Below are 14,855 nucleotides of genomic sequence, written 5' to 3'. Positions count from 1 at the left end.
ACCATTGACGTGTTGAGTCTAACTGAAGTTCCTTTGCTATTCCACCCTCTGAGATAACATCCCACCTGTTACCTTCACCACTGATTGATGTGATATTTATCGTTTTGTTTTATACTGTTGGTTATTTTTATTTATCCTTTACAAAACTATTGTGACTTAAAAAATATAAATAAAATCTCTATGAAAATAGTTACAAGGAAAAATGTCAAGTCCTTGCCTTACCAGGAGATTAGTCACCCCAAGTTATTTTACCTGAAGTTTAAGAGTCCTAATGCTATTTGCGGTAGGTTAAGCTACAAAATACATTTCTGTTCATAGTTTAATCTTAAAATGTTTCATACAATTACGCGCTGAACTGCATATCTGAATTATTTAATGACACAGGTTGAACCACAGCTACCACTACTATCATAGCGTTAGGGCAGATCTCAATGAAACATTCAATATCCTTAATGATGTCCCGCACCACCAACACGAGAGGACATAACTACAAGCTCGTTAAGTTATCATACAGAACGAATATATGGGAATATTTCTTCACACAGAGGCTGGCAGACCTGAGAAACCGTCTATCAGCCCAAGCTGTGGTGGTAGTGGCAAACCTGAGAAACAGTCTATCAGCCCAAGCTGTGGTGGTAGTGGCAGACCTGAGAAACAGTCTACCAGCCCAAGCTGTGGTGGTAGGTTAGGTTAGGTGTAAGTCCTGCTGTAACTTAAAGTTTATTAGCTTCATCAATCTTTATTCTTATATTAAACATAAAATAATTGCTTCTAATTTTCCTTTCTGCATCAGTTTCTGTTTTTGAAGGATGAATATACTTTATGAGCTGTTGGGATCACTTTTTTTTTTACGGGGATTAGCCCACCCGGGCATAGGTCACTGACCCACATCGGGGCCTGAGGGGCGAAAATGTAATAATAATAATAATAATAATAATAATAATAATAATAATAATAACAATAATAATAATAATAATAATAATAATAATAATAATAATAATGAAAAAAAAAAAGATGAAGAGTGAGAAACAATATATGTATGTTGTGTTGTCATTGTTAAGAGAAGCAATTGAGACCATGCAATTGTAATTGTGTGTAAATGAGGCAGAAAGTCAGATCAGCAACCTGGGACTTGGTCACAATTTTCGTGATGCCATATGGCAGCAGGGTCTACCATTAGACAACACATTATGCTTCCAATATCTTCCCAGGCTGTAGTACCTCCCTGTTTGGTAGCTGCCTATCTACCTACTACCTGAAGATAAGTCCCCACAGCTTATTTCACTAAATGAATAAATACCCTAATAATGCTATTATAGGTTAGTTTAGGTGATGTTGGGGCCCCTAATCTTCAGGTAATCCGCTGTTGCTGTAAACATTCGTTGTATTGAACACCTGAAACCGGGATCACCTGAAAGATTTTCCCACAACTAACTACACCAAACCTAGGAATTATGACAAAACTAAATTAGGCAGGGAATTAAAACTTAAACGCGACAGAGAGAGGACTCAGAACACAACTTAAATGTCTACTACGCAAACAGTAGAAGTATGAGAAGCAAAATGAATGATATTAGGGCCTTGGTATGTATCGAAAAAATCGATATAATAGCATTCACTGAAACATGGATAAACCTAGACTCACATGAGTTACCTGTCGAATATCAAATTGCAGGTTAAAAATTATTCCATACCGACAGGCAGATTAGGAAAGGAGGCGGAGTAGCAATTTATGTCAGGGATAATCTAAAATGCGAAAAAAATAAGGAAATCAAAACTGAGCAGAATACAGAAACAATTTGGATAGAATCAGCATAATATATAGACCTTCTAATCTTGATAGAGTTAATGAGCGCCTTATTTGGGAAGAAATGCGCAGGGCCTCCATACATAGCAAAGTCTGTATAGTAGGCGACTTTAACTTTAGCCAAATAGATTGGACTGACCTTACGGGTAACTCAAAATCAGAGGATTTTCTTGAAACCATCCAGGACTGTTTCCTAAGTCAACATATAACTGAACCCACCCGGGGTGATAAAATTCTCGATTTAGTTCTGTCGAACAGAGAAAACCTCATTAATAATGTCGAGGTAGGGAACGAACTTGCAAACAGCAATCACAAAGAAATTAGATTCCAGTTAGATTTTCAGGACAGCTGTAAGGAAAATTCCATTAAAGTCCCAGATTTCAGAAGGGCAAACTTTGATAGTTTGAAGAGGCAGTTGAGAGAGGGGGTATCACTCATGGGGGTGAACTACATGGCCTCACATGAGGTGACCTCACTCAATGTACCCACAGAGGGCGACCTCACCCTATCCGGAGACATGACGGTTGAGATTGACCTGACAACGAGATCCGAGGTTGCCGAGTTCCACAACAATTTAAATAATGGGTTACTTGATGCACAAAGGCAGAACATACCATACAAAAAACTCAGATCAAAGTACAATGACCCTAAATGGATAAATAATTATTAAAAGAATATTATTGGACAAAGGAAGGCTATAGGTAGGAAAATAAATCGTGGTGAAGTTTACCTCCGAGATTATTATAAGGTATTGGCCGGTAGGGTTAAGGCCGAGATAAGAAAAGCAAAGAAGAATTATGAGCTAAAGATAGCAAGGGAGGCGAAGTCAAACCCCATGGGATTCTATCAAATGTATCAAACTAAAACACGAGAAAAGATTGGACCAATACAGTCAGATACCGGCGAGCTAACTGATAACAACAGAGAAATGAGCAATAATCTGAATAAATATTTTTCGACAGTTTTCACCACCGAAAATTTAAACATGATACCCGAAGCTCCGACTCTATACAGAGATAGTGAAGAAAATAAATTGAGCGAGATAGTAGTGACTAGTAACGATGTTAGTAAGCAAATAGACAAACTAAAGCCTAATAAGTCACCAGGTTCCGATGAGATATTTGCCAGAGTAGTAAAGGAATGTAAGGAAGAGCTTAGTATGCCCTTAGCAAAGTTGATTAACATGTCCTTAAAAGCAGGTGTAGTACCAGAATCCTGGAGAATAGCTAATGTAATACTGATTTTCAAGAAGGGAGATTGTCCTCTAACTACCGTCCAATCAGTCTAACATCAAGTGTAGGCAAATTACTGGAAGCAATCATTTCAAACTCTCTTCGAAATCACCTGGAGAAGCACAAATTGAATTCAATGATTCCCAACATGGCTTCACAAGTGGGCGTTCATGTCTAACTAATCTATTAGCATTCTTTTCATCAGTTTTCGAATCAGTGGACAAGGGGCACAATTATGATGTGGTATATCTCGACTTTAGCAAAGCCTTCGTCAGAGTCCCCCACGAAAGACTAATGAGAAAAATGGAGGCTCATGGCATTAAAGGTGATATTGTAAAATGGATTAGGGCGTGGTTACAGGACAGAAAACAGCGAGTGAGCATTAACGGCACTAAATCCCATTGGAGTAACGTCACTAGTGGAGTTAAGCAAGGCTCAGTAACTGGACCATTAATATTTATTATATACATAAACGACATAGATATCGGAGTAGACAGCAACATAAGTAAATTTGCTGATGACACTAAAATAGGACGTGTAATTAAATCTGACGGGGACTCCGCAAAACTACAGGAAGATCTAAACAAATTTTTCGAATGTCTGAAAAATGGCAGATGAAATTCAATGCAGACAATTGTAAAGTGCTCAGTATAGGAGATGTAAACAGGGAAACCAGATACCAGATGAACAACGATGTTATTGAGAAATCCAACCGTGAGAAAGATTTAGGAGTAATGATAAGTAGGAATCTTAAGCCAAGTAAACAATGTGTATTTGCTCGAAACAAAGCTAATAAAGTACTTGGGTTCATACAAAGGAGTGTCAGTTACAAGACTAGATAGGTCATCTTAAAACTATATCTTGTGCTTGTGAGACCTCACTTGGATTACGCAGTTCAATTCTGGTCACCGTATTACAGAATGGATATAGAATCCTTGGAAAGAATTCAGAGGATGTATGACAAGACTAATCCAGGGCATTAGGAACCTTGAGTACAGTGAAGGGCGACATGATCGAGGTGTATAAATGGAAGTCAGGACTAAACAAAGAGGACATTACAAAGGTACTCAAACTATCCTACCAGGAGCGAACTTGTAACAATGGTTTTAAATTCGACAAATTTAGATTTTGGCGCGAAATAGGTAAACATTGGTTTGGAAATAGAGTAGTGGATGAATGGAACAAGTTACCAAATATCATCATTAACTCGAATACGCTGGATAGCTTCAAGCATAGGTTGGGTGGATATATGAGCAATAGGGGCTGGGTGTAAATGGGACTGCCCAGTATGGGCCAATGGGCCCGCTGCACTTTCCTCCATTCTTATGTTCTTATGCTAACTTATCGCAACAAAACTAACCTAAACTATTACTACCCTAATCTAACTTACAACTTAATGCTAATCCCCCAAGTAGCATTAAGTTAACATTAGGGTAAATAATCTTTCGGGTGAAATGAGGTGTAGAAGAGAGGAAAATATCTTCAGGTGAACCATGGTGCTAGTACAGGTTATGTGTTACCTTACAGAAGATGGCCGGACGAAGGAAGCTGTATAAACTGCCCCGGTGACCCACCATAGGACGGAACGTCTTCAACCTCTCGCTACCTACCTCAGCCACCCTGCCCCTTGGTCCTCGTCATGGGGCGGAAGAAAGAACAAAAGGTTATCAAAAAGAAGGTGAGAGAGAGCACAAAATAATATTATTACCTACAAATATAAGCTATATTGTGATGTATGGTGATATTGACGGTGTGGTGATACAGGTTAACAGTGTGGTGATGCAGGTTGACAGTATGGTGATGTATGGTGACAGTTTTTGGTGGGTGGTGACATAGGGTGACTTTGTAGGGTGTGTGGTGATGTATGGTGACGGTATAGGGTGTGTGGGTGCTGTTTGGGTGATGGTAGCGGTGTAGTGATTGTGATGGTGTAGTGATGGTGACGTTGTAGTGATGGTGACGGTATAGGGTGTGTGGGTGCTGTTTGGGTGATGGTAGCGGTGTAGTGATTGTGATGGTGTAGTGATGGTGACGTTGTAGTGATGGTGACGGTATAGTGATGGTGTAGTGATAGTGACGGTGTAGTGATGATGACGGTGTAGTGATGGTGACGGTGTAGTGATGGTGACGGTGTGGTGATCGTGACGGTGTGGTGACGGTGTAGTGATGGTGACGGTGATGGTGTGGTGACTTACAGGGTTCTCGTGGGCAGGAGAATGGAGGTCCCACGATGATGGTGAAGATGTTGGTACTCCTGTGTGTGGTGAGCAGCATGGCCCTCGTCCTTCAACTCAACCTCACCAACCAGCAGAACCTCATGCTCAGGTATGCTCAGGTACACGAAATTATCTCATGCTCAGATAAGCTGAACAATCTCACTTCATGTTCAAGTACACTTATATTCAGGTACATTCATGGCTAGGTATATTAGGCCAGGTATTCACATGGCCAGGCATGCATATGGCCAGGTATGCTCAAGTATGCAAGGTGATCTCTTCTCACCTCATGCTCACTTATGCTCACACTTAGACATAATCATGGACAGATATGCTAAATAACCTCACATCACACTCAGGTACATCATCTTCCTCAACACCTAACTTACCCTTAACCCATCCTATACACGTCATCTATACATCTAGCCTGACCCCTAATTTTATACTTTATAATTATGAAATATTGTGAACTATAGACAATGTTTTAATCAACCTTTATATGGTGATTCAGTCTTGTGTTTGGAATCATTAACAAGGGATGACAATGTCTCTCACACTCTCTCTCTCCATAGGAACATCAAAGGAGCGTGAGTATTGTGTTGTGAGGATGGGCAGTAAGGCTAACATGCCCACTTCTCTCTATATAAACACCCAGAGCATTACTGTTAGACATTTCTTGTGTCTCAAAGGAACATCGGAAAATATATTCAAGTTAATAATTGGATCACATGAAGATAATCCCTCGAGCTTATTTCTCCTGAACATTAACGATCCTAAATGGTGACTTCCTTAAATTCTGCATAAGCTAACCTAACCTACCTAGGTAGTTTTACGGCGTTTAATCATCAGGGGAAATAACCTGGTGGGGTTAATCTTCACGAGATTTAACGTTTCATTTTGTTTTGTATAAATCATCCACGAATCACTATGGACAAGTCATAATTTATTTAAACTTTCAGAAAGCAATATAATTTATGGGTGGTGACGTGTCGTTACTCCTTCCAGAGACGAACCAAGAATGTGGTCAGCCCAGCGAGCTATACCTACATGCCGCCCGCGCCGTCATCTAGTCTTCCTTAAGACCCACAAATGCGGTTCGTCTACCATCCAGAACGTTTTGATGCGCTACGCTGATGCCAATAACCTGTCCGTGGCACTGCCTTACTCTGGCCAGTACCTAGATGACGTCGCCGTGGGCCAGAGTATCAAAGTACGAGAGCTCAAGGCGTCACCCTTCGCTCCCCCGACAGGAAAGTACCACTTCCTCATCCACCACACTAGACTCAACGTCCGCGCCATACAACAGGTGGGAGAGTGTGCGAGGGGGAGTTTGTGGGGTCAGTAGAGTGAGGGTGATGGGATATTCATGGGGTACACAAATGGGAGAAAGAGGAGAGCTTCAAATTTTGTGGGTTCAAGGGTGAGAGGGTTCTGACCTCATACAAATTAGGCACCCTAGCTTATTCCACCTAATGACTATACATCGTAATGCTACCAGGAGGGTTAGGTTAAGTTAATGTTAGGGTGTTGAATAAGGTGACATATGCCAGTGCCTAATCTTCATGACCTGAGTTTGTTCACGGGTTCTCAAATGGCGAGAAAGGAGTACTTCTAGTTTTGTGGATTCATTAAGACATTATAGAGGCTTCTGTTTATGGTCCATTAATGAAATTCTAAAAACAAAGTTTCCTTCTTGGTCCAGTAACGGTTTTACGAAAGAGTTAATGTCTCATTGATATTTAACCTTCCCTAACTTACTCTGGTGGATCGTCTTTCAAAACTGACTTTGTTACTTGACCCTATATCACACCTACTTTAACCGGGTCAACTTAAATACCTCGTCCTAACAACCATGTGACCTTGTGACCCAGAGACTTGTGTCCCCAGCTGACCTACGATGACTCGGTGTGGGTGACCATCGTTCGAGAGCCTTCAGCTGTCTTCGAATCCATGTTCCACTACTACCATCTGCACAAGTTCTACGGGGCCACCTTTGATCACCTCGTGTGGAAGCTGGAGGGCAACCCAACCAGCAAAGCCAAGTTCAAGAATGCTAACAACAGGTGAGCAGAGTATAAACAAAAGGATCACATGAAGATTAGCGCCCCCAGTTTATTTAACCTTAAAACCAACCAACCTTATGCTGACCTAATGTAACCTAACCCTCCTCCCCCCCTCCCAATAATATTAAGGTGTTTAATCATCAGTTGAAATATGTGGGGTGTAATCTTCACATGATCTGTATTTACTAACTTAACATACACACTTGACGACAGTAGTTGTTAAGGCGTAGTAATACATCATAACAACAAAACAGTTAAAAACAAGTAGTTGACAAATAAAGAGTAACAGAAGTCATTACCAGAAAGTTCAACAGTACCAAAGCAATTCATCAACAGTAAATAATAACAACAGGAAACAAAGAAATCAAATAACGGTAAATAGTGACTTTGAGTTTAACTAAAATATAAAATAAGAGAACCTAAACATTTCTTTTTCACTTTACAATATGATAGAATGGGTTAATGAATTTAGTGAATTATTGGGTTAATGAATTTAGTGAATTATTATCATTATCATTATTATTATTATTATTATTATTATTATTATTATTATTATTATTATTATTATTATTATTATTAGTGTTATTTTCGTTGTTATCTTTGTTACCTCCACCAACAATGTACTGTGAGGAACTAATACACCCTGGGTTGGGACAGGTACATGGGACGACTAGGGAGGAACCAGATTACGTGGGACATGGGCCTTGACGACCTGGACATGCGCCAAGAATCTCTACTGAAGGAAGCCATTAACATCCTGGACCAAACCTTTCATCTAGTTTTGGTGAGAGAGAGAGAGAGAGAGAGAGACTTACAAGTGTATATTTTCATTATTAATGCTACAATGTACTGTTCATCATACAAAAATAAAACTTACGAACCTATGAGATATGTCTTACCGAGGGGTGCTAGATAAATAAATAAATAAATAAATAATAAATTATGTTAATGTCCTCCTTCCTTTGGTTCTGTTTTCCTCACCAGGTGGCGGAGCGTATGGACGAGTCACTGGTGCTTCTCAGACATTTGATGTGCTGGACCGAGGAGGACGTGGTTGCTATGGCCCGCAATGTACGCAAGGACCGCTACCGTAGTTACCTTAGTGAGCACTCTGTCAACACGCTGGAGCACTTCAACGCTGCCGATGTCAAGTTGTACGCCTACTTTAAGGACAGGTAAGAGAGAGAGAGAGAGACTACCTACAATAATTTTACTAACAACTACTACTCACTAATGGACTACTACTACTTTTTTTTTTAAACGCGGCCTCCAGCCTCCCCCAATAGCCACACCTTCGCCACCATTTTATTACCTTAATATTAAATATCCTAATACAAACCTAGCTACCCTAGCTGTGTTGAGTTAGTTAAGTCGCAGATGTATGCGGCATTCAGTGACTGTTGCCTCATAGTCAATATCTGCGACCGTTGTCGGCTTTGGGATCGAAGATCTCGTCCCCCTGAGGCAAAACAATGCAGACCTAAGCAACATAATTTCTGGGCTGCAGCTTCTGTCCAGATAATTCCTCGGCCAGTCTCGCATAGAAGTATCTTGCAGTTGGTCCCAACCCCTCAGAGGTTGTGAACACCAAAGGAGTGAAGCTGCCTTGGTCCACATTCTGAATTCTCTCGTTCTCGTTCCTCTTGTGTGCAGCATTGAGAGCTAGGTTACGGTGACATGCGGCCATGGGGTCGAATATCCTGACATCAAAGAAGGCTTGCAGTTCCCTGCATCCACAATCCTCGAGCACTGACGTCCACACGGGCTTCGTTGGAAGTCCTATGATAGAGATTCTCACCGTTTAATGAAAGGAGGGGCGGTCCACCGTGACATCGTGGCAGATTTCCTTCATGCCTCATGCATACAAAGCCCCCCTTCTCGCACACCATGGCGTGGTCAATGTCGTAAGGTGAGCCACACACGCATTGAGTGGGCAAACCTACTGGCCAACCATACCTTAGAGTAATGGCATCTGTAAATTCTTGTTTGTTAAGGCTGAAGCCTTTTGCCCTTATCGATAACGTTGTTAGCTAGTTTGAGGCGCTCACTTCCTGTGCTATAGCTGCCCTTTTTTCAGGTTCTCTGGCATTTGCTGCATTAGTTGATGAAGTTTCTCACTTTGGGTGTGCTGTCGTTCTGTCATAATGGACCGTCGAATCTTGTTTAATTCGTTGGTATCAACTTCACTTGCTGCAATCAAGCTAAGATGTGCTCAGTGAGGGCTGCTGTGAGTTTGACTGCATTCTGATGTTCGGTGGCAGCAAGCCCCTCTGGATTAGCCATTCCCATTCCTCCCAGTCTCGGTAGCAGTGCTAGGAGTGACATTTCTACTGGGGTTAAGTGAAAGAATTTCACTGGTGTTGGAATAAAAGTGACTCTGATGGCTTCTTCCAGAGGGTGGAGGAGGAGTCTGATATCAAGCGATTGCTTGACTCCATGGGTGAATGCCGCAAAAGCCGCATGTGGCTTCGTTTTAACTATTATACAAAGCTTGGATTTCCTTCACCCGCTCATTTACCTTTCCAGTTACATACTCGGTCTTGAAGTCATTAGTACCGATTACAGCACCTGGGTGTCTTTGGCCGTCCTTAGTTATTTTGACCTCACTTCCGTTGAACACCTCTATTGCCCGTTCATGGTATTCTGGCTTCCCAAGGAGGAAGAACTTGCTGACATTTGGGTAGTACCCTATTTTTGGACCACGTGATGTTACCAGGTCCCACCACTTTTTGATGTCCTCCAATTTTCCTGCTCCTGTAAGGTCATCAGCATATGCCACTTGCTTGACATTGGTTGTTTCATAGTTTTTTGTGTGTTGAAGCAAGAATAGGCCTATTACGTACATTGTCATGGCGACAGGGTCCCCCTGCGTTGTTCCCTCAACTGACTGTATGATGGTACTGTACCTCCTCTTTGAGCCTTAAAGCTTGGTATAGAGAGGTCTGTCGGGTTCCTGTAGGTCTTTTCAACATACATTGCAAAGCTTGGACACTTGATCTAAATGTTTTGCAGTGTAGCCTTGCAGTTGATTATGTTAAATGTGTTGGAAGCGTCAACCAGGAGTACTGCCTCACAATCACGCTGCTCAAATATCTTTCTCATGGCGTGAATGGCAGCTTCACCCCTAGCCTGGTGGCCAGCACATACTTGCAGGTTCCCTGCAGCTGCCCTGACATCATCATTTGCCACTCCCATTATGCATTTTCCAATGATCAGCACTTCTGCCACTCCTACAGGCCTACATCCTGGATTTTTATCCAGTGAAATGAGGTGGCTGACCATCTGTGTATGGAAGTGGTGGCAGCACAAGGTTGTTAGCTTTCTTGCAAGGGTGGCGGTGGCATTGCAGAAATCACTTGCTGCGGCACCAAACTTGTTAGTGCTGAGGATGAATCTCCAACCGTCTGCATCCACGCCTGAAGGGCCTGTCCCTCCCTGTGTCTTTAGTGCTCTTTCCCACACCTTCCCTCCTGTTATTTTCTCGAACATGACAGCATATGGAGGGATATAGGCTGCTTTCCTCTGCACTAGCAGGGGGATGTTTTTCCTTCAGTTGTTGTAATGTCTCTCTGTTTATTGGCAGAACACCACCGGAAGATTCCTCTGTGAGAGATCTTACAGCCAAGGACACTTTTCCCCCACACATCTTGTTACCAAACTTTCTGGCAACATCCTCAGTGTTTTGCTTTTCAACTCCTATGAATTTTAGTTTCTCCTGCAGTGTTCTTGCCTCGCATAGGAGATCATTAAGGGCCCCTTTCTGCCACATTGTCAGTCTCTTATTCATTGCCGCCACATTTTCTTTGCCTTAGTCCTTGCGTGTGTCCTCTGACAGAATAAATGGGGTATTATTGCCAGTATTTGAAGAGCTAATGAGGCCAGGGAGCTGTCGTGAGTGTAATTGTTTATGAGGCGAGTCATCTCCCGGATAATTTCTTTAGTGGCCGCACACTTGGGTGATTCAAAGAGGTTAGCTGGCGACCACCAGACGACTTCTGAGTAGGCTTCTTTGACCCACTTCTCCGCATCGTCCCCCGACAAGCCATTCCAATTTGTTGACTGTTTGTCATTCACCTCATGAACAGTATTTTCCGACTGAGTGGGTTTACTGCTATCGTCTGACATGTCGTCATCAGGTGATGGATCTCTGCCGTAGGGATTTCGACAGTTGGTCCCTTTCCTACAACCCACACATAGTGTGTTACTTCTCACACAAATACAGGTTGTACATTTCTAATTCCGCCCTGAGCACTGACAAACGCATTTCCCAGCCATGAAGTCGACCTGGGAAAGGAAGAGCAGTGGGAGAGGTAGATGGTTGTAGTTTGAGAGGGGAGGGAGAGAGGGAGGGTAAGTTTTGGTGTGCTGGCCGACAGGGCGGGGAGGGCTGGGCTGAGCTGGACAGGACGGGGTGGGGCGGGGCGGGGCGGGGCGGGGCAGGAATTCTACTACTATTTCTAACCATACATTCTATCAATTCTTCAACAGGTTTGACAAGCATGTGGAAGCCTTCGGGCGTGGGCGGATGGAGGAGGAGGTAACGAGCTTAAGAGAGATGAGAGATAAGGTAAAGTCTAGGTTCTGGAATCATTAAGGTTTTGTACCTTATCTAGTTAAGGTAGAATCTTAATATAAATGTATCTAGTTACATATATGACTACAATATATATAATGGCATAATTCATACTGGTGTTTGTTCTATATTTTTAAATGTTAGTCTGAAGTTTTTTTATGATAAAGGCTGGGATGATCACCTTGACAACCAAAGTGGATTCCAACTTATGTGATGTAAGAGAGAGAAAGAGATTTACCTTAAAATTCCAAGAGATTGAAAGTTTTACCTTATACTCCAAATTGTAGAGTGGAGTAGACATTGTTAACTCTCCCTCCAGGTATGGAAGGAATGTGGGTTGAAGGAGACGAACTCAGTTTCGAAGCGACGTGCACACAAAGACATGGAGAGATACCTGGTAGTCCAATACAAGGTTCACAACAATGGCTCCACCAGGTAGGTAGTTACCCATGACAACAACGGCTGCTGCAGAAGCAAAAAAAAAAAAGAAAAAATCAAGCAAGTAATTACCAATGAAAAGTCACGTGAGGAATATAACCACTTAATACCTTCAAAGAAACAACCAAAACTACATATAACTACATGTACTGTACAATGTTGTGTTTATATATTTTCATTGAGGGGTCATAATTTGTTTAGCACTATACAGTAATGTGAAAAGGGGAAAAATTTAGTACAAAGGCTAAATTGTCGACAGGAAATATGTGTTGATAAAGCATTAACACGCCTACATAATCTGTATGTACAGCCAGGGAAGTTTTTTATTATTTACAATCAAATTTGCGATATAGTGTATATACATATAAATGTACACAAGGATGATCCAGCCTTCCCTCTCACACAGACAACAGAAGTACTGCACCGACTTGGTGAGATCCAGTATAGAGTATACACAGAAGCTCCGCTGGAAGCAGTACAGCCGCTTCCACTTCAACATCAACAACCCCTGGAACCTCACCTGGTCACTCCCCTCCCCCAAGAGGAAGTCCAGGATTAAGTCAAGGAGGTCGTCTGTCTCCAAAGGCCGTAGGTACCAACAGAGGGCATGGCGCCTCGCCCACCACCATCCTCCCAAGGAAAAGGTCAAAGGCAGAGTCCTCGCCTCAAGCACAACTGAGAAATTTCACTTAGATTAATAGCTTTTTTTTTTTTTTTTTTGCAGGAGGTGGTAAAGGAAGATAATCAAAAGCATTTCAAGAATAAGGAATAATAAATTCGATTTATTTCTCTTTTGTGATGAATGAGAAATAATTGAACTTTATTTTTTGTATTATAAAACGATTAGAAATTTTAGGGGATCTATAATAAATGAAACATCTCAAGATGGGCAATAAACAGCGCCCAATGTTCTCCTTTGCTACACTACTGATTTTTTTTTCTGATACTCAAGGAAGCTACATCAGACACAAGCACATCTGCCTTGTTTAACAGCAGTTCTCTTATACTGCCTGCAGTGATGACCCGCATCTTCTGAAACATCCTTCTTCTCTCGATGGGAACTAAGTGATGACTGCCTCAGTTAAATGGTAGATGAGTCACTGTGTTCAGGTGCCACTGGGAAAATACAGCGCTTCCATCTGTTTTTGGTCACTGGCTGAAGTATTAGTTCAAGGCTCGCATCTGAGTAAGGGGGTACAAAATTTTTTACATATGGTCACCTTCTCAAAGGTGGCACCTAGGAATAGTGCAGCTGGGTGGATATAAACGAACCAACAGCCTTAGACAGGAAGAGGTCTATAAATTAGTTCGTATTGATATAACTAAAATTTATTGAAATCAGTATACTGTATACATATACTGCTCTGCATATCTTATTGTCGAATAAGGATATTTAGAGAATCTTTACTACGTGTTATCAAATTTTTCTTCACATTCAACAGAATTCACACACAACAGTTTAAGGGGCCACATCAAAGGCCAGGATGAGGTACGTAGAGTTATGTCCTATATACCAAAGACATGTTCTACCAGACCAAAGACTGCATCACCAGGTTAGACAGATATTATGCAGTAAAATCACCATACAATTTCATAATGATTCGGCATAGTACACAGACACTGCAGGTATACAATGAATTCGGGAATAAAACCATATACAGTACAAACAATACACATAGCCTACAGGTGCAAACAATATACACAGACTACACACACGCTGGCAAACAGTAAGTTCATACAAACAAGGGTAACCTAACAAAACCACATTATAGGTTCATTTAAATTCACTTTAATAAGTTATGTAGTATTCTCCCCCAGCCCAGGTGAATTTTTGTACGTGGAGGCCACCTTAATTATTGATAGATGACATGAAACTAATTCACCAGGTAGTAGATAGAAAGCAGCTACCAAACAGGAAGGTACTACCGCCTGGGAAGATATTGGAAGCATAATGTATTGTCTAATGGTAGGCCCTGCTGCCATATGGCATCACAAAAATTGAAACCAAGTGCCAGGTTGCTGATCTGACTTTCTGCCTCATTTACACACAATTGCAGGGTCTCAATTGTTTCTCTTACTATTGACAAAACATTCTGTTACGACCCTCCTTTCCCGCTTACCCAGCTTCCACCACTGGTTACCAGCAGCCAGGGTCATATGTACCGAAGCAGTAGATTTCTCACAAGTGTCGTCGAATTACTACTGGCTATCCCGCCAGTCTCCGGTAATTTCCTGATAATCGGTGTCAATGTACAGACAAACAAGAGGCAGGTAGATTTCCACCAGGTCACAGAAACACACTTGTGCACTGTAGTCTCCTTAAATAGTCACTAATTCTTCACAACACTGTTCACAGGGTAATGGCTTCACAGCTGGACTTCTCACTTCGAATATACTGCATAGTCAGCACACTACCAGTGTACAATACCTTAGTCTTTTCACTTTATATTGATCACAACATTTCCACAATACTTGCGCAACACTTATCTTCAGTTGTCTTACTAGGCTTGTTTGTAACAATAGCTT

General features: G+C 41.6%; 1 protein-coding gene across 1 annotated transcript; it reads left to right on the top strand.

The window, feature by feature from the left end:
* Window positions 1-4,578: 4,578 nt before the first annotated feature.
* LOC121867541 (galactosylceramide sulfotransferase-like) lies at window positions 4,579-14,294 on the top strand. The gene is made up of 10 exons (XM_042367546.1): window positions 4,579-4,717; window positions 5,237-5,364; window positions 5,828-5,842; window positions 6,261-6,561; window positions 7,143-7,318; window positions 7,976-8,102; window positions 8,303-8,493; window positions 11,807-11,885; window positions 12,211-12,326; window positions 12,736-14,294. The coding sequence occupies exons 1-10, from the start codon at window positions 4,679-4,681 to the stop codon at window positions 13,025-13,027; spliced, it is 1,464 nt and encodes a 487-aa protein (XP_042223480.1). The 5' UTR covers window positions 4,579-4,678; the 3' UTR covers window positions 13,028-14,294.
* The last annotated feature ends 561 nt before the right edge of the window (window positions 14,295-14,855 follow it).

The sequence above is a fragment of the Homarus americanus genome, unplaced genomic scaffold (genome assembly GCF_018991925.1).
Source record: "Homarus americanus isolate GMGI-L3 unplaced genomic scaffold, GMGI_Hamer_2.0 scaffold23598, whole genome shotgun sequence".
Taxonomy (NCBI): Eukaryota; Metazoa; Arthropoda; class Malacostraca; order Decapoda; family Nephropidae; genus Homarus; species Homarus americanus.
The sequence above is the reverse complement of the archived record's forward strand: the minus strand, read 5'-3'. Positions and strand labels throughout refer to the sequence as shown.